General features: G+C 43.0%; 1 protein-coding gene across 3 annotated transcripts in view; it reads right to left on the reverse strand.

Moving 5' to 3' along the window:
- ZNF704 (zinc finger protein 704) overlaps positions 1–25,254 on the reverse strand; it is a 92,540-nt gene that overhangs the window by 17,559 nt on the left and 49,727 nt on the right. For 2 of the 3 annotated variants that reach the window (XR_004748049.1, XM_035316863.1), the window contains exons 3-8: positions 21,229–21,332; positions 16,794–17,026; positions 14,427–14,527; positions 12,012–12,273; positions 5,760–5,864; positions 266–360 (exon numbers count right to left, since the gene is read on the reverse strand). Coding sequence is in view for 2 of the 3 variants with exons in the window: in XM_035316863.1 (XP_035172754.1) it covers positions 266–360; positions 5,760–5,864; positions 12,012–12,273; positions 14,427–14,527; positions 16,794–17,026; positions 21,229–21,332 (900 nt within the window). In the remaining variant the exon portion in view is untranslated. The remainder of the gene's footprint in view (positions 1–265; positions 361–5,759; positions 5,865–12,011; positions 12,274–14,426; positions 14,528–16,793; positions 17,027–21,228; positions 21,333–25,254) is intronic. The other variant, XM_035316864.1, reaches the window with a different exon arrangement.

Here is a 25,254-nt window from a genome sequence, read left to right on the forward strand (position 1 = left end):
AAGGCCTGCAGTTGTGCTTCACAGCCTGCACTTTTCATTTCTTGACAACTCAATTTTCCCCAAAACTTTACTTTTGATGCTAATGAAAAGCATAATAGGTCTAGAAGGGTTATCCCGAAGTACTTTAGCGAGAAGCTGCCTGACAACTGCAATCACAGTTGGTGCCGTAGTTTTTCTGTTTCTCTGGCCACTGACATCTTATTTACTAAATAACCTCCAAGTTGTGAAGCTGCTGGTCTGTCAGCAGGAGCTAATGGTCCCGTACCTCAAGCCAAATGCTACTCTAGGCGGTGATGAAAGAACTGTGTGGGACTGTTTCTGCTCTCCACTCCCTGCAGGACGATTATGGGTTGGTGAGACCTGTCAATACAGACAAAAAAGCTGCTTATGAACTACATACAGGCACGAATGCAATACAAACACACCTTTAAGTCTTTGGCAATCACACCGCTGCTGTTGGTCACAGGTAAATAGAACTGTTCCCAGAAAATGTAATTAATGATACGTGGTGGCAAGGATACCCGGGAAAGGTTAGTGTATAACATACAAACACAAATAAGCTGGAGGTCCCTGTATAAATACGTCCATTTTGCATTAGGTACATATTAGCTCTGTTTCATTTTTCTGTACTGCTATCCCCCCAAGCAGAGTAAACTGGAACACAGATCAGCATCACTTCAGGCTTTGGGAAATACAGAAATTGCATGCATTCAATCTTTTTAATTGAATGGCTCTTACTAAAACCTTCTCCAATGTAAGCAGAGAAAATACCTGGAAAAACAAACTCCAGGCTGTGCTAAGATGAATACCAGCAACCCCTTATGAAACGAAGGGGTTTTGCATGCTGCTCTGGTCTGTGACCTTGCATTGTTTCTGGATTCAGCCTTGGCGAAGGGGCTTTGCTGCAGGGCAGTTACAATGCAGCCCCCCAGGTTTTAACGGGGGCACAAGTCAGCCCTTCTGATCCAGGCTGCTAACAAGCTGCACCGAATTATTTCCTTTATTCTGCACTGTAAACCTTCCCAGCAGGCTTCCTCTTCTATGAACGCTCCTGAGTGCACAGCGTAGTTTGGTCTTCTGAGACTTCACAAATAAACGTGCTGCAGGAGTCTGGATGTTGGGGCCATAATTCAAGTAGCCACATGCCATAAAGCTTGGCCTTAAATAATTCCTTGATTATTTACAGCTTGGGACTTATTTAGCTCCTGGGGGAATGCCCCAACCACTTACATCTAAAACACCGGAAAAAAATGATACTTTTGAACAATTCCATTTTGATATGTACAGAATGCAGCAAGCTTCATCAGGCTCAGACAGTCGCTGCCTGCTGCACCCAGTAATTGCAGAGAGCATCACAGCTCCTTGTATAACCACGACTTCTCACTCCTGCCCTCCTCAAGTCTCGTAATACCTGTCTGGAAGCACTGACCTGATCTGAGGGTACTTATTGAAATGGCTTTGAGCATTAGTCTATTTTACAGCTATTGCACAGTAGCAAAAGGCTATTAGAGCAGACACTTTCAAATTTCACTTTTGGCTGGTACCTACAGAAATTTCTGATTTAAGTGCATGTGCAGCTCACACTGCACAGGTTTAGGCCATTACCAATATCATATTTCATACGTCTCAAAAAATGAGATCAATCTCCTCTCTCCACCTGCTTACCACAACTCATGTTTTATACAACCAGAGACCTCCCTAGGTCCTTCTGTCCTTCAGTCCTCACTCCTGAGTGCAGTCTGTTGGCTACTGCGTGCTGCCTCCCCCAGTGCTAGGGGTTATCCAAATTCCCTTTTTCACAAATACAAACTTGTATTTTTCACAACTGAAACACACCTGGTCTTAAGGACCCCACTTCACAAATGGAGTATTCATGATTACCTTGCCTTTTTGTCAGTCTTTCTCCATCAGCATTGACTTTATATTTTCACTTCCAAAAACGCCCAAAAGCACCAGCCCCAGCGTGGAGGTGATGCTGGCTCAGTGGATTCCCAGTGGACTACCGCTGCTTGAGGTCTGACAGCCAGACCCTAGTTCACTTAGTATGTGCTGCATTGGCACCGCAGATCTTTAGTTGAAATAGCTGCTGCCTTTCAAAATGTACACATTAGGCTTCTGCAGTTGCCTTTAACCAGAAAAATGTCATCTCCGTCAAGACTGGTGTGAGGTTTCTTTGGCAAATTGTGTTTTATGTAAAATCATGCAGATTGACATTAACTTTCTATCCTCTATTAATCACTTCTCTTGTTTAATCAAAGAATGATTGAAACATTGAAAATGTTTCCTTGTTTTAATATTGGCAAAGCAGTAACACTTCTCTGTTCTTTGGCACTGGTTTTTAAATATCACTGCTAGCTGGTACTCAGTGTATTTCTTGGCTGTTGTTGAAGAGAGAAGCATTCTGAAGGACTCCTACGATACAAGCGTGTTACCCCAATTGCTTCCAAACACAGAACAGACTCGAGCAGCAATTACAACGTGCAGACAGTGCCTCCCCCAGCTCTCCAAGGAGGGTCTCAACACTGTGGTTACCATGGATGAGCACAGCAAGGAGGCTAAACTGCACCAAAGTTGGGCTTCACTGTATTTTGATATGCTTTGCAGCAGGTACAAACAATACCAGTTAGCTGTACTCACTTGTACACTGTGCTAAGTGCCAGTTAAGAGCAGGGCCTGAGACCTCAATCCTTGGAGGCTTTTCACATCTGAAGTGCTGTCTGCACAGAGAATTAATGTGAAATGATATTGTTTGTTAGGAAGGAAGACTTGGAGCTTTCAGTTACAGCTCCTAGGGGAAACTGTAGTTACGGAGAATATCTGTAAACACCAGGTTACCAAAATCTTCTCCTGCTCAACCTTTTTGGGTCTTACAAGCAGCGAGGTAAGAATCAGCATCACCCAGCAGAGACCATAGTGGAGTTCAGTAATGCTTTGACAGGACTTCTAGATAAGTATCTAAGGTTAGACGCCATGAATACCCCCAAGACAAAAGCAGTTGCATAATAAATCCCAACCGGTCCAGCTGTAGGTACAGGTTGTTCGGAGGTGCTTAGGAAATTGCGGATAAGCAGACTCACATTCACAAAGGCCTTCTGGTGCTCCTGCTGAATACCACCCAAAAGCGAGGGCTTAAAATAGTTTATACTGCACCCAAGCTCCTGGGAGAGCACACAGGGAGTGTTCAGTGTCATGTGAATCCAGTGTCCACAGGAATGAAGGGGGATACACCAAAGGTAGGTGTCAAAAGACACCCCCAAAAAATATTTTGAAATTTCACCCCTCTCTGGGACTGAACTGCTGACATAAGGCCTAGGAAGGAGCCTGGGCCAAACAAGGGCTCAGTGCTCTCAGGGGCCCAGGACAGAATTGCTCCATCCCAACCTTGCTGATAACGTGAGGACATTTTTAGACCTATGTGCTTTTGTAAATCTGTATCTTATTAGTTACTACTCAGTGGTTTGTCCTAGGCCAAAAAGGTATCCCTAGATATTTTAGAAAATGGCTTGAATAACTATTAGGGGTCAGAAAGAAAGTGGTGGCTTGGACTTACTCTCTGAGGTTCCCTGGCTTGCTGCAGACATGCACCTAACCTCAGGGACCAGGTACATACAGAACTGCATGCTTGGTGTTCAGAGCATGAGTTTATATTATGCTGGCTCTGTCACACAGGCTGCTCGCAAATAAGCCTCGTGTAAGGCAGAGAAAGTCCACCATACCCTTACCGCTCTCCTAAAGGGGTTACACTCATTGCAAGAGTGGGATCAGATAGGCCCCTGCTTCTATAAAGCAACATCTAATTTATTTTGAAACAAAAGAAATGCAATTTTCATTTAATATGCAGCTTTTCAGTATCACTGTGCATTTACACCCTCACTTACCACACATAATTTCCCACAGCAGGCAAGCCTTTAATTCTTCAATGATCTCACTGCTGACAGAATATTCAGATGTGTGAATTTAAGTTCTCCCCCCCCCTTTCGCTTTTTGCCGAACAGCCTTATAAATGTTATTAGATACAGATACAAAAACCGTGTGGTTCCCTGAGCGGTTTATAATTCTGCTATCATCACTGCTTCCCCAGGTTTTTGTATTGGGATTATTCTTGAATTGTACTTAAATCGATGGCATCTTCACACAATTCTCAGAAAGTGATTTGGCATTCCTTGAATTCTTTTGAGCACTCTCAACTCTACAGCCACAGATCGACGTCGTTGCTTGAGCCGGTAAACTCAACGCATACATGTCTAATCCCGTCCTCTTCAGTGTCTGATTTACAATGTGGCTAATTGCACTTTCAGATTCCCAACACTACTGGCACCAATTTCTGCTACTCCACAGAAGGAGCCAGATTCGTAATTGCCCTGTATCAACCCCATTGTTGTGAAATCAAATACTTGAGGAACTTTATGGATAGCACGCTCTGTCAAGGCGCTCGTGTTCAAATTGCTGCCAGCATGATGTCTTTCACTGTTAGTTGTTCCTTGATGGAATTTAATAAATATTCATTGGCAGAGTGCAATGTAATTGATTCAGCCACTTCCATTTTTTTATCAGCCCTGCAGGATACCACAGCTTCTGCAGAAAATCTCCAAGATTTGCCAAAGGTTGACAGTAAGAAGCTTTGGAGATGCGCTTGGCGAAGAAAAGGGAGGGAAATAGTATCTGTTATCACCATGCCTAATATTCACTGTCAGGAAGAAAAAAAACCTATATGGCTCTTAAATGAGCAACGTGCCTTATGCAGTACACTGTAAAAAATCATAAAGTACAATATTAAATGAAATGCTATGATATGAAGTGGGTTTATGATTAGAGAGTAATAATTTATACTGAAAAATGCTTTCCAATAAAAATTAGAATACATTATATACATATTTATTTCTATTTGTAACACAGAAGAATTTCCGTTACTTAAAGATAGTGATTTACATTTGTTGTAAATGTGAGGCCCCAGAAACCTAATCCTGTTGAAGCTTTCATAAAGGTTTTTAACTCCCCCTGCAGTATTCACACCTATATTGCTTTGTGTTTAGGACTACTGGAAGGGTACGTTTCAGCAAGCATTCCATTTCCATAGTACTGTTAAGAAATTAGGCCTTGTACAGTAGCTTTTTGGAAGAAAGGGTCAGAGCTGAATTTGCAATAATATTTCATTTAAAAGCTGTCAAACTGCAGTATGTATTAATAGTAAAAAGCACTATGTATTAAATGCATCTTTTGTGCAAAATTAGAGAATTTTCTGCTATACATAGCATTAAGGGCTATGTGTATGTTGCCTACTAGAATCAGACTTCACACTTCATTTTAGCATTTCCTTCAGTTGTTTTTGAAATATCCTTCATCTTCAGAGTTCATTTAGATAACAGACACTGCTGGACTCAAAATTAGCCTTTTAGCACAACCATCGCCTTGCTGGTTTTCACTCTAGTTTCATAAGCAATCTCTTAGTGGCACAAAAAGAAGCATCCAGTGCAGAATGCACTTCTGTAAGTGTACAGTTTAAAAAAAAAAAAAAAACAACAAAAAAAAACCATATACTATTAATCCAGTTCTCTGCTTGTAGGCACTGATGCAAAAAAAAGTAACTGTCCCAAATTCAACATACTGGCAAGAGTGCTACGATCATGTAAGTCATGTAAGCAAACTGGGGCATATATTTATTTTCTGTATCTGTTACATCAAATTTACTACTATTATGAGACGCTATGAAACAACACAAAAAGTTCTAAAAACTTTTTTTTTTTTTGTTATTCACTTACTGGAATGCCGGTGAAGGTAACTGGAGGCGACTGCCAAGAGATGCTAAAGCTACTGCCATTAGGAGTGAATTTTGTTGACCCTGGAATGTTCACCGGAGGAGTGGCCTGTTTGAAAAGAAAATATTATTCCAGTAAAAGAACCATTCTTCTTCCAAAGCATTTCAAGAGATCTTTCACTCCTCAAAACTGTAAATCTGCAAGAGGGGAAAAAAAATTTCATCATGCTGACAGTGACAAGCATTTCACTCTGTTGCTGAGAGGGGTAATCACAGATAAGCCAGTAAGGAAGGAACATGTTTATATACCACTGTTCTTAAAACCTTGTTTAGAGAGAGATGATAGCTCTTGCAAGAATCCACACAAAACCTTTAAATGCTAGATCTGATAAAAAACATGAAATCAAGCACCATATAAAAAAAAATAATAAAGCCAGCCAGCAGAAAAAAAAAAAAAAAAAAAAAAAAGTATTAGAAATGATTAACCTTCCCACAGTGATAAACAAGGAAGTATTTAAACTGGTAGCAGCTGGTTTAAGCAACTGAAGATTGCATGAAGTGTATTTTTGGACAACAGGGTTAACAGTAAGGGTTGGCCATTTTCCGTTCATCAGATGAATGTTCCTAAGAATCAACATAATTAAAACAGCCTTTCTTATTAAAAACAAGGAGCTGAAAATCATCCTTAGGATTCAGTAACAGCTAAAGCTAAAGCAAATATCTGAAGGACTCTTACAGTCCTGGGAACTCTTACTTTCTTTCCATCCTAACACACAGTAATACCCTGGGTTGCAGCCCCCAGTAATTACAGCTTAGACTGTTCAGTATCTTTCATCTTATGTCTTCCCTCAGTTTTTCACACTGGGCTCTGCGTCCTCTGCAATTCCATTCCCCCCTCTTTTTGAATCCCTGTTTATTTGACAGTCAGGAATTTTGTAACTTTGCACTTATCCTGCTTAGCAGGAGTGCGAGCAGCCCCCATCGGCATAGGCTTCCTTTGACTCAAGATTCAAGCTTTCATCACAAAAAAAGGCCCCTTGGTTTAAATTTATAAAGAACCTGCTCTTAAAAATGAGCTTTCTTTTTTTTTTTTTTTTTTTTTTTTTTTTTTTCTCAGTTGCTTGTGCCTTACAAGAGCACAAAGCATTTCTTTAAGCAGTGTTTATGTTCGAGGCTGCTGGAGTTGCCTCACTGCTTCCCTGAGCCACGATGTTGAGAAGGAGCGATGACAAACTACAATCTGATTGTCCCCATTAAAGATAATCTTCAGAGCAAACAAGTGCTGAAGCAATCCCCTGGAGCCTCTCCAAGCAAAAGAAACCAAGACCACTGAATGACTCCATCTACTGCAGCTATGCTCTGCATGCTGCTGAGGCTGCAGACAGCTCCAAGGGAATCAATACAGACACATCACCTTCTCGAGGAAGTATGCATCTACTGAGCTTAGTAACATAAAAGCCTCACTGAAAGGCATTGGGAAAAACATGGCACCTCCAGGTGGGAGCTGCAGTGCTTTATCACGGCCCTAGTTAAACAGGAGTGGGTGAAAATAGAATCATAGCATATCCTGAGTTGGAAGGGACCCACGAGCATCAGAGTCCAACTCCTGGCTCCACACAGAACCACCCAAAAACCAAACCACATGTCTGAGAGCATGGTCCAGACACTTCTTGAACTCCAGCAGGCTTGGTACTGTGACCACTGCCCTGGGGAGCCTGTCCCAGTGCCTGTCCACCCTCTGGGTGCAGAACCTTTCCCTAACCCCCAGCCTGACCCTCCCCTGTCCCAGCTCCATGCCGTTCCCTCGGGTCCTGTCGCTGTCCCCAGAGAGCAGAGCTCAGCGCCTGCCCCTCCGCTCCCCTCGTGAGGGAGCTGCAGGCCGCCATGAGGCCTCCCCTCAGCCTGCTCTGCTCTCGGCTGAACAAACCCAGGGACCTCAGCCACTCCTCACGTGTCTTCCCCTCCAGACCCCCTACTATCTTTGTAGCCCTCCTTTGGACACCCTCTAATAGTTTTATGTCCTTAAACCGTGGCACCCAAACTGCACGCAGTGCTTGAGGTGAGGCTACACCAGCGCAGAGTGGGACAATCCCTTCCTTCAACCAGCTGGCAGTGCTGGGCCTGAGGCATGCCAGGGTACAGTTGGCCCTTTTGGCTACAAGAGCACACTGTGGACTTATACTGAGCTTACCATCAACCAAAACCCTCTGAAAGGGCTGGACTCCAGCCACTTGTCCCCCAGCCTGTATGTAAATCCAGGATTACTCCATCCCTGGTGCAGAATCTGACACTTGCGCTTGTTAAATTTCATGATTGGTGATTGCCCAGCACTCTTAGTTATCAAGATCTTTCTGCCAGGCATCTCTACCCTGAAGGGAATCAATGGCTACTCCTAATTTACTATCATCCACACACTCAGTGTGCACTCAACTCCCATGTACAGGTCACTGTAACTGATACAACCCCAGTTACTAGAGCTCTTTGAGCCTAACCCTTCAGCCAATTGTCCACCCAAAGTACTGTGTATACATCCAGCTGTACACAAGAGAATTTGTCCAGAAAGACAACCTAGGAGACAATATCAAAATTTTGTTAGAATCAGGAAACAAAACAAACAGAACAACAAAAACAGATCCATACTCTTCCCTTTGTCCACTATTGGGTAATCTTGATGTAAAAGGATATTAAGGCATGACTGCCTTCATGAATCCACACTGGCTTTGAATTATGGCAGCACTCTTGCCAGAAGGAGCTGGAAGCAATGGGTTGGAAAGTGAGGCAGTGCCTGTGCTCAGCATCCTCTGGAATGTCAGTGCCAGCACGGCTGCTTCCTGAGGGATGCCAGTAAGACCTGCAAGTGGAATCCTAAATGCTGAAAGAACCCACCTGTAGCTACTCTGTAGCTAAATTTAACAGCTACAGGCACTGGTTTCATAATGAAATGTGAAGTATGAAAAGTTTCAAATTGCTTTAATTTGCAGTTTCCTAAAATACTGTGATGCTCAATTCTTTTTTCACAGTGCCCAAATATTTTACCTCAGACATGATGAGATTTAGACAATCAATCACCTTGTTCTTTGGTTCCCACAAGTGCATCTTTGCACTTCAAGCACAGTCCCTATTTTCAGGCTAACATTTTAGACAATCTTTTCTATCAGGTAAGCAATCATAACACTAAAACAGGTTAAAGAGTTTCTATACCCATGATTTCACTTCACTTGGAAATTTCCACCTGATTTCCAGTCAAAATATATTTATGGCCAACTTATAATTACCTACTCTTGTGCTAATGCTCTTCACAGGCAGCAGTCCCATCCCCTACCACATCTTGTTTTGTCAGTTCTCAGTCCCTATGCTGGATGGGACATCTTCATTCTGATCACCTTCTTTCTACCTGTTCCAGCTGAGATCACCATCCTTGAGCGTGGGTGACCATACTTGGGTTCTCAGATGAAGTTATATAATGGTCTTGTACAATGGCATTAAAAATATCCATAATAAATTTATATTTTTACCTGAGACAACTTATATTTTTTTTCCCTTCACATCTCCACTGTTATTAACTCACAGTCATTCTGTGCTTTATTAATAAACAGAGGTTTCCTCCTCTTGTGATTTTCTAACTACCCCAGTTTAGAGCAGAAAAATCTCATTAGTTCATAAGGCACAGGACTTTGCACATACTGCCACTAAATTGCATCCAAAATGTATTACTTTTAAGATCATCCAGTCATGTAAGCATGATACACAAATCTCAGTACTGCTGACATCTCCTGAGTTTATTATAGTAATATTATTGTCTAGTATCAAAATGATTTAATGAAAATGTGACCAAGTTCAAATACTGCCTTTTTATACAACTCTACTAATAACATCCTACAGTTCCTTCAAAATAACTCACTGTTGTTCTCCCTTACTTCCCAGCTTCACTCCTACACTAAAATTTATCTCTAGCCAAACAAATACTGCCTATATGATTTAAGATCAAACTCTCCTCAATCCAGAGGGATTTGTTCTACTGTACTGCTTCTTCTTTGTTGAAAAAAAAGCTACCTTTTTTTTTTTCTTGGATCTTAGATTGTTCTAGCATAGTCTTTCTTTGGGGTTTCTCCACTGCAATTTACTTCATTTGCTTCCTTTATCTCTATTTCTTCAATTATTGTTCTAGATCTTTCTTCACCCATATGACTGGGTCTGACAAAAGAGTCAGGACTTGACTGATTGCTACCCTTTTACCCCTTTCTTACTGCAGGTATTCTGTTTGCCATTTTCCAGTCATACTAGAAATGAAGATTAACAGATCTGTTTAGGATTCCTGCAACCCAACTTTGGATTCTTTTTTTCCTCTTATTAATAGGAATTCTAGGATGAACATTATCAAACCTCCCTTACATACGTTTCATGAGCTTTGAATTTTGCCTCTTCACTTACTCCCAATGAAGTAATTTCCACTTTCATGCTCTGATTCGTATGAAAGATTGTCTTCATAACTATATTCCCACTGGATACCACTTTAAAAAAAAATAAATCTGATAAAAAATACAAACTTCATCAAAAATGAAGTTTAGAAATTTTGTACATTGCTCACTCCAGCAAGCACAATGAAGGAATGATAGTGTTATTAAAGATGCTGTTATCACCTTCTCTTCTTTTTCCTTTGACACAACAGATTGGTCATAAGAATGCTTAAATGTTGCAAAGGAAAACAGGGTTTAATTCCTGCTCTTTCTGGTCAGAGTAGAATCTCCACTTGCCCTTCCAGAGTTGTCTTCTGGCTGGGCTGGAGAGGATCCCACTGACCTGCTCTACACAACCTGATTCCTTGGCAAGGAAAACCTAAACATTAACTAGAGCAGGGACCCCAGCTTCTCACTTTCAACATGAGAATGCCTTAAACAGTAAGCACAGGGTCATTCCCTGTTGATGCAGTATTCAAAATAGAGCAACTTGAAAAGGAGGCATCTGTAGAGCTCAGATACATGCAGGCTGATACCATGGAATACATCAGCCCAATTCCAATTCAAGCAGTTGAACCATCTAAACCATGATTTCCTTAATCAAATGCTTTACTCAAAGACTGGAAAAAATGAAAAGGGTTGGCATATCCTTTCTGTGCTATATAAAGGAGGATTGAGCAAGTCTTCAAACTGCAGTAAAAGAGTGTCATGACTGCCAGTCCCAAATGCAGTGAGCAGCCAGGACTTGGTGCTTCGCCCAGGGAGAGGCAAGGCTTACATCAGCCTGAGAAGAAAGTCTTTCTCCTAGCTGGCTTGATCAATGCCCAGGTTGGTGCACTACCTGATGCAGCTCCCACCTGAGGTGCCGAACTTCCACCCAAGCTTTCCACAGTGTCTGGGAGTCCAAAACAAGCCTGTGGACTCTGCGTGGTTCCCTCTGGCCTTTTAATAGGTCTGTTCCAGACAAACAACAAAAGGACTTCAGCTGCACCGTGCTGCGTACAAAAGTTATTGCATCTGATAAATTTATCAGAGTTCAGTTCTCCGGTGCATATGCAGGTCACGGACCACACCACTTCAAAGCCTTAATTCTTCTTTTCCCATATGGTATCCAGACAAAAAAATGTCAAATTTTAGTGCACTTTTACAATTAGTGCTTTTTGTCTGAACTTAATTGGAGGTTTTTGGAACAGCACTTTGGATCTCATTGGATTGTTGCCATTTGCAAAGAATTACCTTTAAGAGCAGGAGGATACCATATACGCCTTTCCATTTTTCCTGCTTCACTTCCCATATGCAAACTGACATCTCACACTGTACAAATACAGGAAATGAATTGTTCCTGGCATTGTTGGGTACTTGCCTCCAGATACAGCTTCGGCTCTGTTTCTATGGGTAACAGTTTGGGAGGGATTCAGCTGACTGAATGAGATAGCTTAAAACACATCAGGCCATGTTAGAACACGTCACCTTGGCCTTTCCTTACATTACAGGCAGCGGAGAAAGTGATTTACAGTCAGTGAGTAGTCACTGGAACACACAGAGCAACTCTTCTCAACCTGAAGGATATGTGGCTGGATAGACAGTGCCCCAAAGTCCACTGCCTGTGGTGGGAGCATAGCTAGCTCAGAAGAGGACATTAGATTTAAATGAGACAAATCTTGCTGGCTGCCCCATAAAACTTTTTAACCCCCTGAAAATAGGCTTGGCTTTTCAGAATCCAAACACAGTGATTAGACATTTGTCTCTACATGAATGAAGTGAGTATTAGCAGCAGAACTCCCTCTTACTCGCGTTACCTGGTAAGCATGGTCCGTGTGTACGAGGTAGAGGTTGGTAGGAGCTGAGCGGCTCAGAGGTGTCATCAATTTTGTCTCAGTTTTGGCACAGGAAGTTTCAGGACGGATTGCATCTTGGGTGGGAAACGAAGGAGGAGATGCTAAAGATGGAGAGACTGGGGAAAGACTGCTTAGGCCATCGGCTACTGAGTCCGTGTTGAGCCTGATTTCTGTATAGTAAAAATCCTCCTCTCCATCACTGTAGTCAGACTCTCCTACACGTCTGCATCAAGACAAAGAATAATTGATTAAATGAAAGCAAGAAACCTAAGGTGAGTTTTAAGTCCTACACGCATGAGCAAATATATTCATACTGTTGATAAATTAATATTCCCAGTTTCAACTCTGCCTACTTGATCAGTATTCTGACCGCAGGGAAGGGGAGAGGAAAAGAAAATCATCTAGTCTGAAGGGAAAAGAAGCAGGAATTAAAACTTTTGGTTCTCCTCTATGTTATTCTTAACTAATTCTTTGACCTTGGACTTGATGTTTAACTTCTATGCTTCTGCTTAAATATCAGTATTTGCTTCCCATTGCTAACCATTGAAGTTAACAAGAATTGCAAAGCCCTTTAACTTCATAAATGACAGAGAAACCATAGAAGGACATGTCGAGATAACAGGCATGGGCAAGATATATTTTACTAACATAACAGCACATAATTTGTTATCTTATCATAGGTTTCTTAAATCAAATACAATTATGGCCATGGTTCACTGTAACTTTCCTTGGCATAATAGAAAAAGCTGCTAGGTAACAGTGCCACCGCACACTTCCCTGAGACGCAGGCAGAGGAAGGACATGCAAGGGCTGGCTTGCCAGTGCTGGACCTTCTGGTCCTACTCTCCAGATGAAGACTTACTGAAGGGGGAGATACAAGAGGTTTAAATGTCCCCGCATCCCCTGGCACCCTCTGTGGTGCGTTAGAGCACAAGTGCTGGGAGTAAAGCAGCCCAGTCAAAAGCAGCAGTTCCCAACAGACTACACATTATCTGAAGTCCCAAACTATTATTTTAGACATTCCCAAGCCAAATGCTACTCAAATGTAACTCACAGCTCATACTTGCGTATTTTGGCCTGAACCTTCCCTATGGGAAGCCTGGGAGCCCCGTGGGCCCTCCTGTGTATGACCCATCAGGGCTGAATGCTGGGCTTCTCTTTTTCCAGGCATGCACCCGCAAGAGCAGCCTGTTTCTCAGCCTGCTTGTCCATATAACTCCATCTGTGGTCCTCTTGCTATCTTTGTGAACAGAACACACTGAGAGAGCAGGGTTGCAGCACATTTGAAAGGCTCAGTCAAAAGTGCTATCTGCTGGACCGCATTAAGTTAACCACCAAAAACATCTCTCCCCCCAGTAGTTACAAGCTCCAAATTCTAAGGAAGTTCTGCTGTTTACTTTTGCCTGCCCCAGGCCATGAAAAGCATGTCCCAGCAATATACAGGACAAAGAAAAAAAAAATATAACTGCATTTTGAACGAGATTTTTTTCCGGTAACCTCACTCTTCAGAACCTCAGCCCTACAGCAATTACTACCACCTTTGCAAGCCTGCAAGTCTCTCCAGAGCTCCATACCAGACTACACCCTCATGGTCACTTCAATTTTTAAGCACTGTTTAACAGACTTTCACAACAGATGTATTTCCATGTATCTCACAGGTGAAGACCATAAGAAGGGGAATGAGAAAAAAGATTCAAAGAACACATACATGTAAGCCAACACCTAGAGCCCTTTTCCCTTTTTCATTGCCCTGATTGCTTTCTGAGTGACACCAGGGGCAGCATGAGGACCCCCTGTAATTATATATTCGACAGCTAGGTCAACTCAGTGAATTGCACAGGAGACTTTAATTGAAAACTGAAGTTCTGAAAAAAACTTGTGTCACATAAGATTCAAGAGCTTTTGCTTCTAGTCCAAATAAACACCTATTAAATTTGCAGCTTGGTTTCATTTTCATTTTTTTGAGTTGGTCTGAATCCGAACCAGTGCAAGCACCCAATTTGACATGAAACAAATCTGGGAAGTATGCATGCAAGACCTTGAAACTTGTCATCTTTCACACGGCTTCAGTCCGTGTGCGATGTGCAGAGAGCAGGTATGGAGTGAAAGCAATTCTCTATCAAATATTGCCGAGTTGCACTAACATTAGTGATCTACAGCTGCATCTGACTTTCTAGCAAAGTCCACAAAGGTTCAGAAAAGTGCCTTGCTGTTGGAAAAAGATCCTGTTCACCTTAACACACTGCTCCACAATTTAATCAGAAACCTGGGAATCTTAGAAAAGACAGGGATAATCTGGTTCATCTCCCTGGCAAAGGCAGACTGCTTGCCTTCTATACCAAATCCTTCTGTCTTTAGGAGACACCAGTCTCTTACCCAAGGTGAACGGTCCGTATGTGTTTCTGAATCCCTGCAGCTGTGCTCAGTACCTTTCCACAGTTCTTCCACAGGCATTTGAACATCACCTTCATTGAGTTCTGAAATTTATGAGTAAAGCAACATATTCTTCTTAGTTGCATGGAAAATAGATTAAAAAAGCAACCCAAAACAAACTCAGTCACAAAACACTTATCTTTATGCTAAATCACTGAAGGTCTACAGTGTCTAACTCTGAATTGGTAATACTGCCATTGGCTCTGTTTACAGTGCAATCCCACTGGACTCAACAAATTCCAGTGGAAATCCACTAGAATAGCTTGTGCCAAAAGTTTACCTCTCTCTGCTCTTTGGCATGACTTTTTAATTTGCAAATTCCTGTTTCTGTCTCCCCACAGAAGGAGGGAGACAATATAAAAACTTTCTATGATTCTTCAGAGTCTTATTTTCAGAGAACAACTGTGAGGATGAGGATTTTTTTCATAAATTAAGCTCTTCCTAAAGCAAGCTTTTATGAGTATTACTACTAATGAATTTGGCAACACAAAAAAAAAAATACAGGAAGCCACAGCTTCTGCTGTGACCACATTCATCCACAAGCTGGCAAAAACTACTTTTATTACACTCAGAAGTTCCTACGACCCTTACCTGGACAAGTGAATGAGAATTCCATCTAACTTTGTTTAACATTTTTAACGACTATGCGTATAATCTCATTTTAATGAGATTCTTGTGCATATATAATTTCATTAGACTGAGTTGTCATTGATTTAAAGCACGGCAGACAAGACTATAACCACCCCCATCTTTAAGCAACTTTCTTAGTGGAAGTCGTTGCTAACATGCAACAGAAGAACTTTTAATGAGTCAAAGTAAGGTTACCAATTGCTACTTCCATGTCTATTCCTTCTGATTTTGAAGCCCTAAAGAAGAATTAACCTGAACATTTTTATTTCAGCTTCTGAATGTGTGAAGATGTACTCAGGCAAAGTGCCGTGCTGGGGCCAGAATCCAAGGACCGCAGGAAATGCTGTTCATCATTAACATGGTTGAGCAAGTATTATTATTTACCTAAACTGAACATTGGCCATACAGAGCAAAATTCATGAGAACGGGACCAGATAGTGTAATGTATCTGTGGTGTGTACATAAATAGAAATATTCGAAGACAACTTACATAACAATAATGATGGCAGCTGTAAAACCATCTGTCTAATCACAGCCGAACAATAGGAGTGATGATAATAAGCCTAACTTTAACTGAAAAGTAAAAGGCAAACCAGCACACTTCTGCATTCCTGCTGCCACAGCCCAAAATCATCTCTGCCTTTAGTTTAACAACCAGGTCTAACTTCTAATTTATTCTAAGAAATATGTCCTCCAAAATACATATTTTCCTTTTAAGAAAAAAAAAAAAACAACAAAAAAAAACATTTTACACCCTTCTCCCACAAAAACAAGCAGAACAGTGTGTGGGTCAGCAAACAAGCAACTTCTGGAGCAAGAAGATAAATCTGAGCACGTTTATACGATCATTAAAACTTCTTCCTGCTGGTGGTGAAGCAATTAACTGTCTCAGACTGAGCCAGAAACAAAGTCACTACGGGAGAATAAATTGTTTTTCTCTTTCTTACAAAAAGCTCTTTTTCATCTTGCTATGTAAAACCTGTCCTGTTGTGTTGGGAGGGAAGAGAACTTGGACTAGTGCCATCTCTTTGTTTTCTTTTTCTTCGAGAGGAGCCTGCTTGATAGCATAGTGGTGCTTTTTTGGTTTTATTTATGGACTTTTTTTTTTTCCTTTTTTACACCGTGCTTTATGTAGTTTGCTTTTGCACTCCTACCAAGGATAAATTCAGCCACTGCTAATACTGTATCAAAAGCCACTGGGTTTGATCTCCCTCTGCTGTTTTCACCCCGTATGTTTGTGCAGAGAAAGCTTTGCAGTATTAAGGCAACTGACACTGTCAGACAGACAGCACATCCAGGGAACACGAAACATCAGGGCCATATCCAGTCTTTGTGATGACACGTAAAGGCTGCCTGTTGCATCCTGCATGCAAAGAACTTGCCACAGTGGGACACAAATCCCTTGAACGGCCAGAGGCGACACCTTCTGGAAAGCATGCTGCTGTTTTCTGAGCAGGAGGCTCTGCAGAACCTCACCATCTGCCAGCAAATGTGTGGTGCTGATGGCAACGTGTGGAGGCTGAACCAGACACGGGGACTAGGCTCAGCACCCACGTTCACTGGACGCCAAGGAGGGATATGCACACAGAGCCATCTGGGTGACCCACTCCTTCCTCAAAGCAGAGTGAGATTACCAACGGCCAATTTGCCTACAGGTATGGAATTTAAGAGGAAGCTAACCTTTCTTTTCCTAGGAATAGGTTCATCAAAGAGAAGGTTGCTTGTTTCAGCTTCGTCAATACCATCATCTGGCTGGGAAGGTGTTCGAAAAGCTTTGAAGCTGTCAGCTGACAGAGGTGGAGATGGGGTAGATGGGTTGGACTGGTCACTGGGAGCATTCCAGCTCCAGTATCCACTGCTGCTGGTACTAGAAGGCACAAATCCTCCTTCTTTCCAAGATCCATTTAGGGATTCTGTTAAGAACAACAGCCATCATCAGTATCACATGTTTAGGGCAAAGGAGCACTTATCTAAGGCTTAAGTACCAGGTTGGTAATTAACTGGGTGTTCAGTACAGGAAAGTTAAAGTCTTGGATACAGAGAGGACAACCACATCTATCCCAGAGCACGCACATTGCTAATAGCCATATTCCACACTTGATTTTGTACTTGAAAAAGGTATTTTTCTAAAAAGAAATTCTGGGTCTAGAAAAACTTTTAAACAGTAAACTGTTCTGGAGCATAACCAATGATAAGCACTCAGATATTGTATGCACAATTAAAGAAAAGCATTCAAATACATTCTCAACTTTAAACATGAACACATGACTGCAGTGGTGTGTAAGAGCAAGCCCCAAGGCACTGCACCACCAAGAGGACACCCCTGGGAAGCGGACACAGGTTCTGTGCCCCAGGACATGGGCTGCATCTGCAAAAACATCATCATCATTCAAGCACTAAAACACCAAAGAAAACCATAATTATGCCCTAACTGCCTTCTTTATGAGAAAGGCTTCTGCCAGCACACACACCTCTGCCTAATTTGCATCCTGGTGTAACTGGATGCATCCTTAGAAGGATATCCCTTTTCCTCCATAAAGGCGTGTGGCCAGGCAGCTGGTTTCAGATGTGGCATCCCTGGACCCCGTTCCACCTGCTCGCTGAAGGAGCCCCTTCCTCACTGCAGCAGCTACCCCGACATGAGGTGATAAGCAGGCACCCAAACCTATAGGTTTGGCCATGCTGTGGTGGGTGGGAGTTGTCTGGGGCATGGTTTGAGCCTTATTTCACATACTGAGGTCCTGAGGAGCTAGACATTGGCACGTCACTCTTCTCTGCCCCCAGAGAGCTTTTGGCAGTAGGGGAAGGTCCCCAGCCAACGCATGGGCCGAGCATGCCCAGCAGTGCAACACCAAATAAATACCACGGGGGGCTCTGCCCAAAGCTGCAGCTTGAACCAGGTTTGGGCACACATGCAGGGACAGTTTGTGATGTCTCACCAGAAGTCAGGCATCGGAAGGTTTTCTCAATAGCACCGTAGGTGTCTGAGCATTGTGCAATACCTGACTTTGGAGTTGGCAAGGAAATAAAATACATAACGTTTCTTTAACAGGTAAGATCTTAAGTGTGAGGCAGGAGTCTTTTCAAGTCAGTGCCTGCATTTAAGAGTTCTGCAGGAGTCACTCCTTCATTCCTTCCCAATTTCTTACAGACAGATTTAACTAATGACATCAGCAAGAACATAATGTCTGCCACGTGCAACCAGAAGATTAACCCCAAAATCAAACAAATCATTTTAATTTATTTATTTTACCTCCAGTTCAGTTGGTTTTGGACAAAGACCTTAATTATTAACGTCAGCTGCTCACAAAACCAAATTCAGTGCTTCATCATGTAAGCACATGTATAAAAATACCTGCCTGCACACGGGCACTAGCCAAGTCCCTGCACTTACAGATCAGGGCCACTGGCTCTAAACCCCACTTCCCTCTGCAAAACAAAATAATCCTGTTTGGAAAAGGACACATATTTCCTGTAGCTAATAAGTTAGCGTATGAAAACGTAATGTTTTGGTTCATGGTTACAGCCTTCTGAATTTTCATGCGACTGTAATTGAGGTGGTTTTTGTTTCTTTTAAGTATTTGTACTTGAGTTTCCTGCCAAAACCAAGAAGTACATCTGGTATCAACTTGTGAACTTTGCATAGTTTAAAAATTGCATTTGTTCAAATAAACAAAGGAAACAGCACTCTTTCAACTACTGTTTTCTGACACATTTACGGTGGTACTTTGTATTCTCGGGTTTTACAGCTCCTCCTCACCTTACTGAGAAAGAGATTTAGATCAAGAACATTTTTAAAGTAATATATGAAAAAAAAGACTGAACAAGGCTGACAACAGGAAAAAAACAAACAAACACTGGTCCTCATTAATACTAACAAATCTGTCAATGTAAAGGGGTTTAAAATAAAAATAAACACAACTTACTCATACTTTGGGGCTCTTTTCACATTGCTGGAGTTGTGTGACAGAGAACCAGACCAAATATTACTCAGCTGCAGGGAAACAGTGGCCAAACTCTGATCCAATTTACATGGGTGATCACCCCCAGTAATTCCAGTAAAGATCAGACTTTCTTATTAATGATAATATGATTTTCTACTTCTAGGCAGAATTCAATTTTTTAAAAGAAATGCTCCTTTACACTACTACTTACTGCTTTTTTTTTGGAGGGGGTGTGGGGGGGAGGATTCATCAGTACTAAATTTGTATTGCTAAGATCAGAGCCTAGCCTTGTAATACCAATTGAGTTTTAAATTATCAAATCTTTGCACTTTCACTGAAGTCTTTAATAAGCCTCCACTCAAGCAAAACTAAGATATTCAGGGAGAACATGCCCAACAACAGCTTCAAAATCTCATCTGTGACTACTGAAAACACGTGAACCGCTTTTTCAAGCTTGTCTTCCCAGATTTCAGGAAAGATGCAAACAATCTATGTGAAGGAATATCAAAGAGCACTCAGACTGCAAAAGAAGCATCAAACGCACCTAATAGCTACTGTTTACCTATTAGCAATTCAAAGAGGCTTGTTTGGGAGATCTTCCCAGCCAACAGATGCTGGCTAAGGTGCACTGTGGGTCCTGACAATTGTCACCTGCTGAAGCTGGTGGAAGTGACAGAACTGCCTTGCCCCACAAGCAAGCACCTCTCAGTGACAGGGGATGCTAAGAGGGACACATAGGTGCTTCAGCCACTTCGAGTCCCTGCCTGGAACATTGGCAAACATTCACCTTCCCCTGTGGTTTCAGTGAGCTGGAGTGGCTGCAGAGCAGCTGTCCACTGGGTCTTCCTTCCCTCCTGAGGGTGGGCAGCCTCCAGCCCTGCGGCAGGACAGTCACGGGGACACCACCACCAGAAACTTCTCAGGGCTCGTCAGAGCTGTGCTCATCTACAGGCATTGCTGGCTTTGAAATATCTGGAAGGTGTGTGCAAAGCATATGGGCAGCAGCCATGGATGTTCATGGCTCGACTTCCAGCTACTCAGCCAAAGGGGCAACACTTAAATTTTCTAGAAAGAAATTTAAAAAAACCCACGCTACTCACATAAAAATCTTTAAAGCCACAACATTCCTCATAGTATAGGTTTGTTTTAGGTATGACATTGTTCAGGGGGTCATCCCTGTTAACAGTAATACTTGCAGAAACTACTTCCCTATTAATTTGCAATCTGCAAGTATTCCTCTCAGCACTCCACTCATTTATAGTAGGAGGGCATTTAGTGTCTATTTAACAGCTACAAGTGAGTAAGAAAAGCAAGTGTCATGCAAACAATGGTGGTACATCCTAAAAAAAAAGTGTCCTAATTGGAGATTATTCCTTAACATGTAACAGTTTTAAAAAACCTCTTGTAACTCCAGTCAACCTTGCACGCATTAATTATGATTCATTAGCAATTTCATTATTATCGCTCACATTTATTTTTATCTGTGTGCCTTCTGCTATACCACGTATAATTTGTAATTAAGTAGCCTTGTAGCCTTTGATGGCAGGCCACCAGAGCTGCCCAGGGCGCAGAGGAGCAGGGCAGCAATGGAGGGCCTACTCCTGCGCCGCAGAGGCAGTCCCGTGTCACCGCAGGCCGCCAGCACATGGCCTCTCAGCTGAGGATCAAGATCCACAAACGCTTTGCCTCATCGCAGAGTTGAGCAAAATCTGATCTGATTTCGGTGGTGTGTGGGCAAGAAGAACTGCCGGATTATTTACGGCGTGTGTGCAAACACAAACAGGCTGTTTGGAAAGGCAGCGCGTCAGAGAGCAGAAGGTGTCCTGAGGTGCTAATTGCCCCTCTTTCTGCCCACGGAGTGGCTCCAGGGGAAGGGAAGCAGTTTTCTTGTAATTTCTGCCAGGACTGTACCCAGGACCTGTGCTCAGTGCTGTCCCAGCACACAAGGGCCACAGCCAGCTGACAGCCCCTTGCACCTTCTCCTCCATGACTCCAGGAAATGAGCTCCCAGCACCACCACTGGCAAACAGGACACATTCTTCTCTCTTCCTCCCACACAGGGAACCACACTGCATCCCTCCCCTACAGCCCGTGTACTCAATGCCCAGGTTTGGGGCTTTTCAGCACAACCCCTCCGGGCAGCCCCTGCTGGGCATTTCTCTGCAGCTTACCATTGGGTCGGACAGGAGGGCTGCGGACCAAAGGGCTGGTGGATAAACTGGTTAGTACCATGGCTGCTGTTACTTTATCCATGTCCAGTTCTTCTGAAGATTTTCTGAAAAACAGTGAATAGGAGGCAGGAAACATGTCAGCAAGCATATATACATACATATATTTCAATATAACAGACCAAACCCTAAGAAGGCAAAGCACAGTGACCAAAGCAAAGTTCTCCAAGTTTCTGTCTTCTGTCAACCTAAGCACACCAAGTGGCTACTTCAAGCACAACAGCTGAGTGTGAATAGGAAAGGAATGGAAAAAGAGAACACGTCTTCATAGGAAGTTGCCAGGAATACCATGACCCTCTGTTAGTTCAACTCCGTTCCCTTTTCTCAGAACTTCAGCTAGTCATATGCTAAAACCAAAGCGTGTGATTAAGGCTTTTTCTTGGATGAGGACAGAGATGCAAAAGCAGGTAATATGACCGGTAACATTAATAACACACATTGCTCTTTGTAGGGTGAGGAAGAACTGGGAACTAGAACAAAGGGATGACATTATTTCTTTGTTGCTTCATCGTAATGCCCTTAACCCTCCTTTACTCTAATCCTCAATTTTTCCTGACCAGATTATTAACCAATTATTTTAAATCCACGTATATACAAGTCATGTTCCCTTCATCTACACTGTCCTGTAGCCTTAAGCATCTGTTCAGCCACAAGGTAAGGGTGAGTCTGCAGATGAGGTGATGCTGAAAAGGGTGCTCTCCCACCCCAACCCACAGCCACCGGCAGCAGCTGAATTAATTCATCTTATTAAATTGGCAGAAAACTGGTACAGGAAGAAAAAAAAAGGACTTTTCTGCTGGTGAAATGGGCTGAGTCAGCCTGGTGAAGGCTCAGCACCAAGCACCCAAGCCAGCGGGACAGCAGCGGGTGGCTGGGAACCAGCCATACACTGCCGCTTTGATTCATACAGGTAAGATCAACGTGTTCTGTGGGAAAAATATAAATAAATAAATAAATCAGGCGAGAGGCAGAAGAGAGGGAACATGTTTGTGCACTGCCTCGAAGGAAAGGCAGAGAGAGCTCCGTACATGTGGCATCAGCCGCTGGCAGCACCCATCCAGCCAAGGCATCAGCAGCCCCAGGGCACGTAGGCATAGCCCCAGGGCATGGGGAAGGGGCAATAAGGGAGAGGAGGACAAGGAGCTTTCCAGGGGAGGGAGGAGATGACCTGGAGACAAGGGGTACCTCAGGAAACCAGGCTTCAGTGACCCATCACTCAAGGAGTAATTTTTTTTTTAAAAAGAAATAAAGAAAACTGCAGAATTTTGTTTGGCTGTAAAAAAGTGCATACTATAATTCTTTCTTCCCCAAAATACCACTCTTCCAGAGGGGTTCAGCATTACAATGCACAATTTCTGAAGCATCAGTGTATCAGAAGAAAACCACGAATCCCACCAGGTTTAGCAGACTTTTACCTTCCATCCTTTTGCGCCTGTGGGACACACGGATGACTCACCAAGAGCTCTGTAATCACTCCTGACACATAAAACTCACAAGCTGACACATTTCAGATGCCAAGTTTATCCACTGACCTGCGTGCAGCTCTCCCAAACCAGGTGAAAGGTGAAAGACTCAGTTACTGGAAACTATGCTACAGTCAAAGCCTCTTGATATTTTAGTGAGCCTCAAACTGCTCCACAGAACAGTCCATAGCTGCCTTCTGGCTGATGCAAGGACCCACGTGGATGTCTACGAACACTTTCCCATGCTAACAGCTTAGCTTTCATTACTGTCTTTTGCAAGACATCAGTGCCTGGAACCGGGACACTGATGATTGTTTCTGCTCCGTTCCAGTTATAGCCATAGAAATCCTCCTTTCGTCAGCCAAGGCATTTGCAAAGAGCACAGCAGCCATATGGTCACCATCAAATACTGGAAAAGGTCTTGGATACCCGCTGTGATCCGCTAATACCTGCATCCATCACCCATCAGGTCTTCTCATCTGCAGAGGAGTGTGTCACCTGGAAAGCCAAATCCCTCTGGACGCAGAAGCCTTCTCCGCAGGGAGGAACTACATTTTCTGGAGACCAGTCCTGCCAGTTGGTTTTCCAATTCCCTAATACTCCAGTATGGAAATCCTCCCTCTGAGAAGCGTTTTGCTGCTCCGTAGTCCACCCACACAACGCTCCACCGACTGCCCCTACTCATTCATCCTGCTGTGGACAAACCAGTAATATTTGCACTTCGGCAATTTATGAGGAAGGAACAATAACAGGTTCCTGATATGCAGGTAAGCCAATCCCCGCTGTTTGCCATCAGCTTTCCACCAAGGCTGCTCTGCGTGTGTGGCAACAGGATTAACACGATCCTGCCCAGGCCTCTGCAGAGTTACAAAATCCGGCAATTGCAGTTGTTGCAAGCTTTGCCAAGTTGGTGTCAAGATCTCAGGGTCTAAAGACCCAGAGCTAATCCCAGACACAAAGTTCTTCCAAATGCTCTATAAATTTAACTTCTTCAAGCTCTTCTGCGCTGATGCCTTTTTCTCCTCTACAAGGACTCAGACTGTTGTGCTGAAAATCCACCCTTTGCTCTGGTCTTGGGTCAATAACCCCCTGAATCGTCAAAACGGGTACCTGTGTCCATGATTTTTTCCTCACCTGATCAATTTAACAGTTCTTCAGCCTGGAAAGCCCAAGGAAATGAAACTTCCTTTTTTTTTTTTTTTTTTTCTTTTTTTTCCTCCCTCTGCCCATTTCCAATCCCTGCTGCTCCTCGGATGCACCCAGCCACCCAGGAATGCTGCACTGGTACTTCCCAGCCACAAGAATTTCAGCAGCTCCAAGCACTGCCTTATGTGAATCTGCTCCCAAACACATTTTTGCAGTTTGGCTCCTAAACGTAAACACACATATTTAATGCATCATTCAGCCAGCACCGCTGCAGGAACAGCAGCCTTCGAGAGTGAGGCAAAGCATAAAACTGAAGACAGGCAAAACTTAAGCCATCTGCATTCAGTCACAATCACATGCGAGTCCAAGCCTTAAGACTGCCCCCATCTTCTCCAGCTTTTCGTGCTGGGAAGTTGAACCTGCACACAGCTGTTCAATGGTATTTGTACTCAGAGGGGAGGATAGCTTGTCCATTACCAACCGATTGTTCACAAGCCATTTATTCCACTATTGCTAATGTGAATTTCTGCAGACTGAAGTTATAAACCCTGGCACTGCTTACACAGTTATTAGGCACAATGAAATCTAAATCAGCTGTAAAATCATCTACTACACCAGCTACTAAGACTTCTTCTTTCCTCTACTCCCACAGCCCAGCTCTCAAACACACTCTCCCAGTTTCTGGGTAAGTTCAAGACCAAACAGTTTAGGATCCTTTATTTCCAAGTCTTCATATTTGTAGCGATGCCCAGAATCCCCAGAGCATTTTGAAAGTCCAAATACAAGCCAACAGCCGAATTTTAATAAACTAGCTTAGATATAACTCATGGATATTAGAGGACCTCGGTGACAGACCTTTTGCCACTGCCCTGTGTCTCTTGGCTTAATGGTTTCCCAATTCCACAGCAGGAAGAACAGTTTCAGTTGATCCCTCCCTGTAATACTCTATACCTGGCCAGCCTGGTATTTAAATTAGTCCTTTTCTTTAATAGCCAAGCTCAAATTAAAAGTAGGTATTACCCTCACTCATTCAAGCCTTTCATTTGTTTTGCTGACGAATGTACCACCTTTTTTGAAAACCATCCAATAATGTTAAACTATTACATCTTTCTCAGAGCTCTCTGAACTTAAGACCCAAAAGAGGAGCACAAGAGGGTGGAAGGCAAGTCCAAGGCTAGGCAGATGTCCCAAACCACTCACTTATGCAGAAAGCCTTTGTCTAAGTCCCTGCGGACCACCTCTGACTGCTGGCTTTGACCAGCCCCAGATGGGACTTTTCTTCTGTCAGTACCTTCTGCAGCATCTCGCCGACCACACACACCATCTGCAGTCCCTTGCAAGCCTTCACTTGGGTTTTAAC

This window comes from Oxyura jamaicensis, chromosome 2 (assembly GCF_011077185.1).
Source record: "Oxyura jamaicensis isolate SHBP4307 breed ruddy duck chromosome 2, BPBGC_Ojam_1.0, whole genome shotgun sequence".
NCBI classification, from domain to species: domain Eukaryota; kingdom Metazoa; phylum Chordata; class Aves; order Anseriformes; family Anatidae; genus Oxyura; species Oxyura jamaicensis.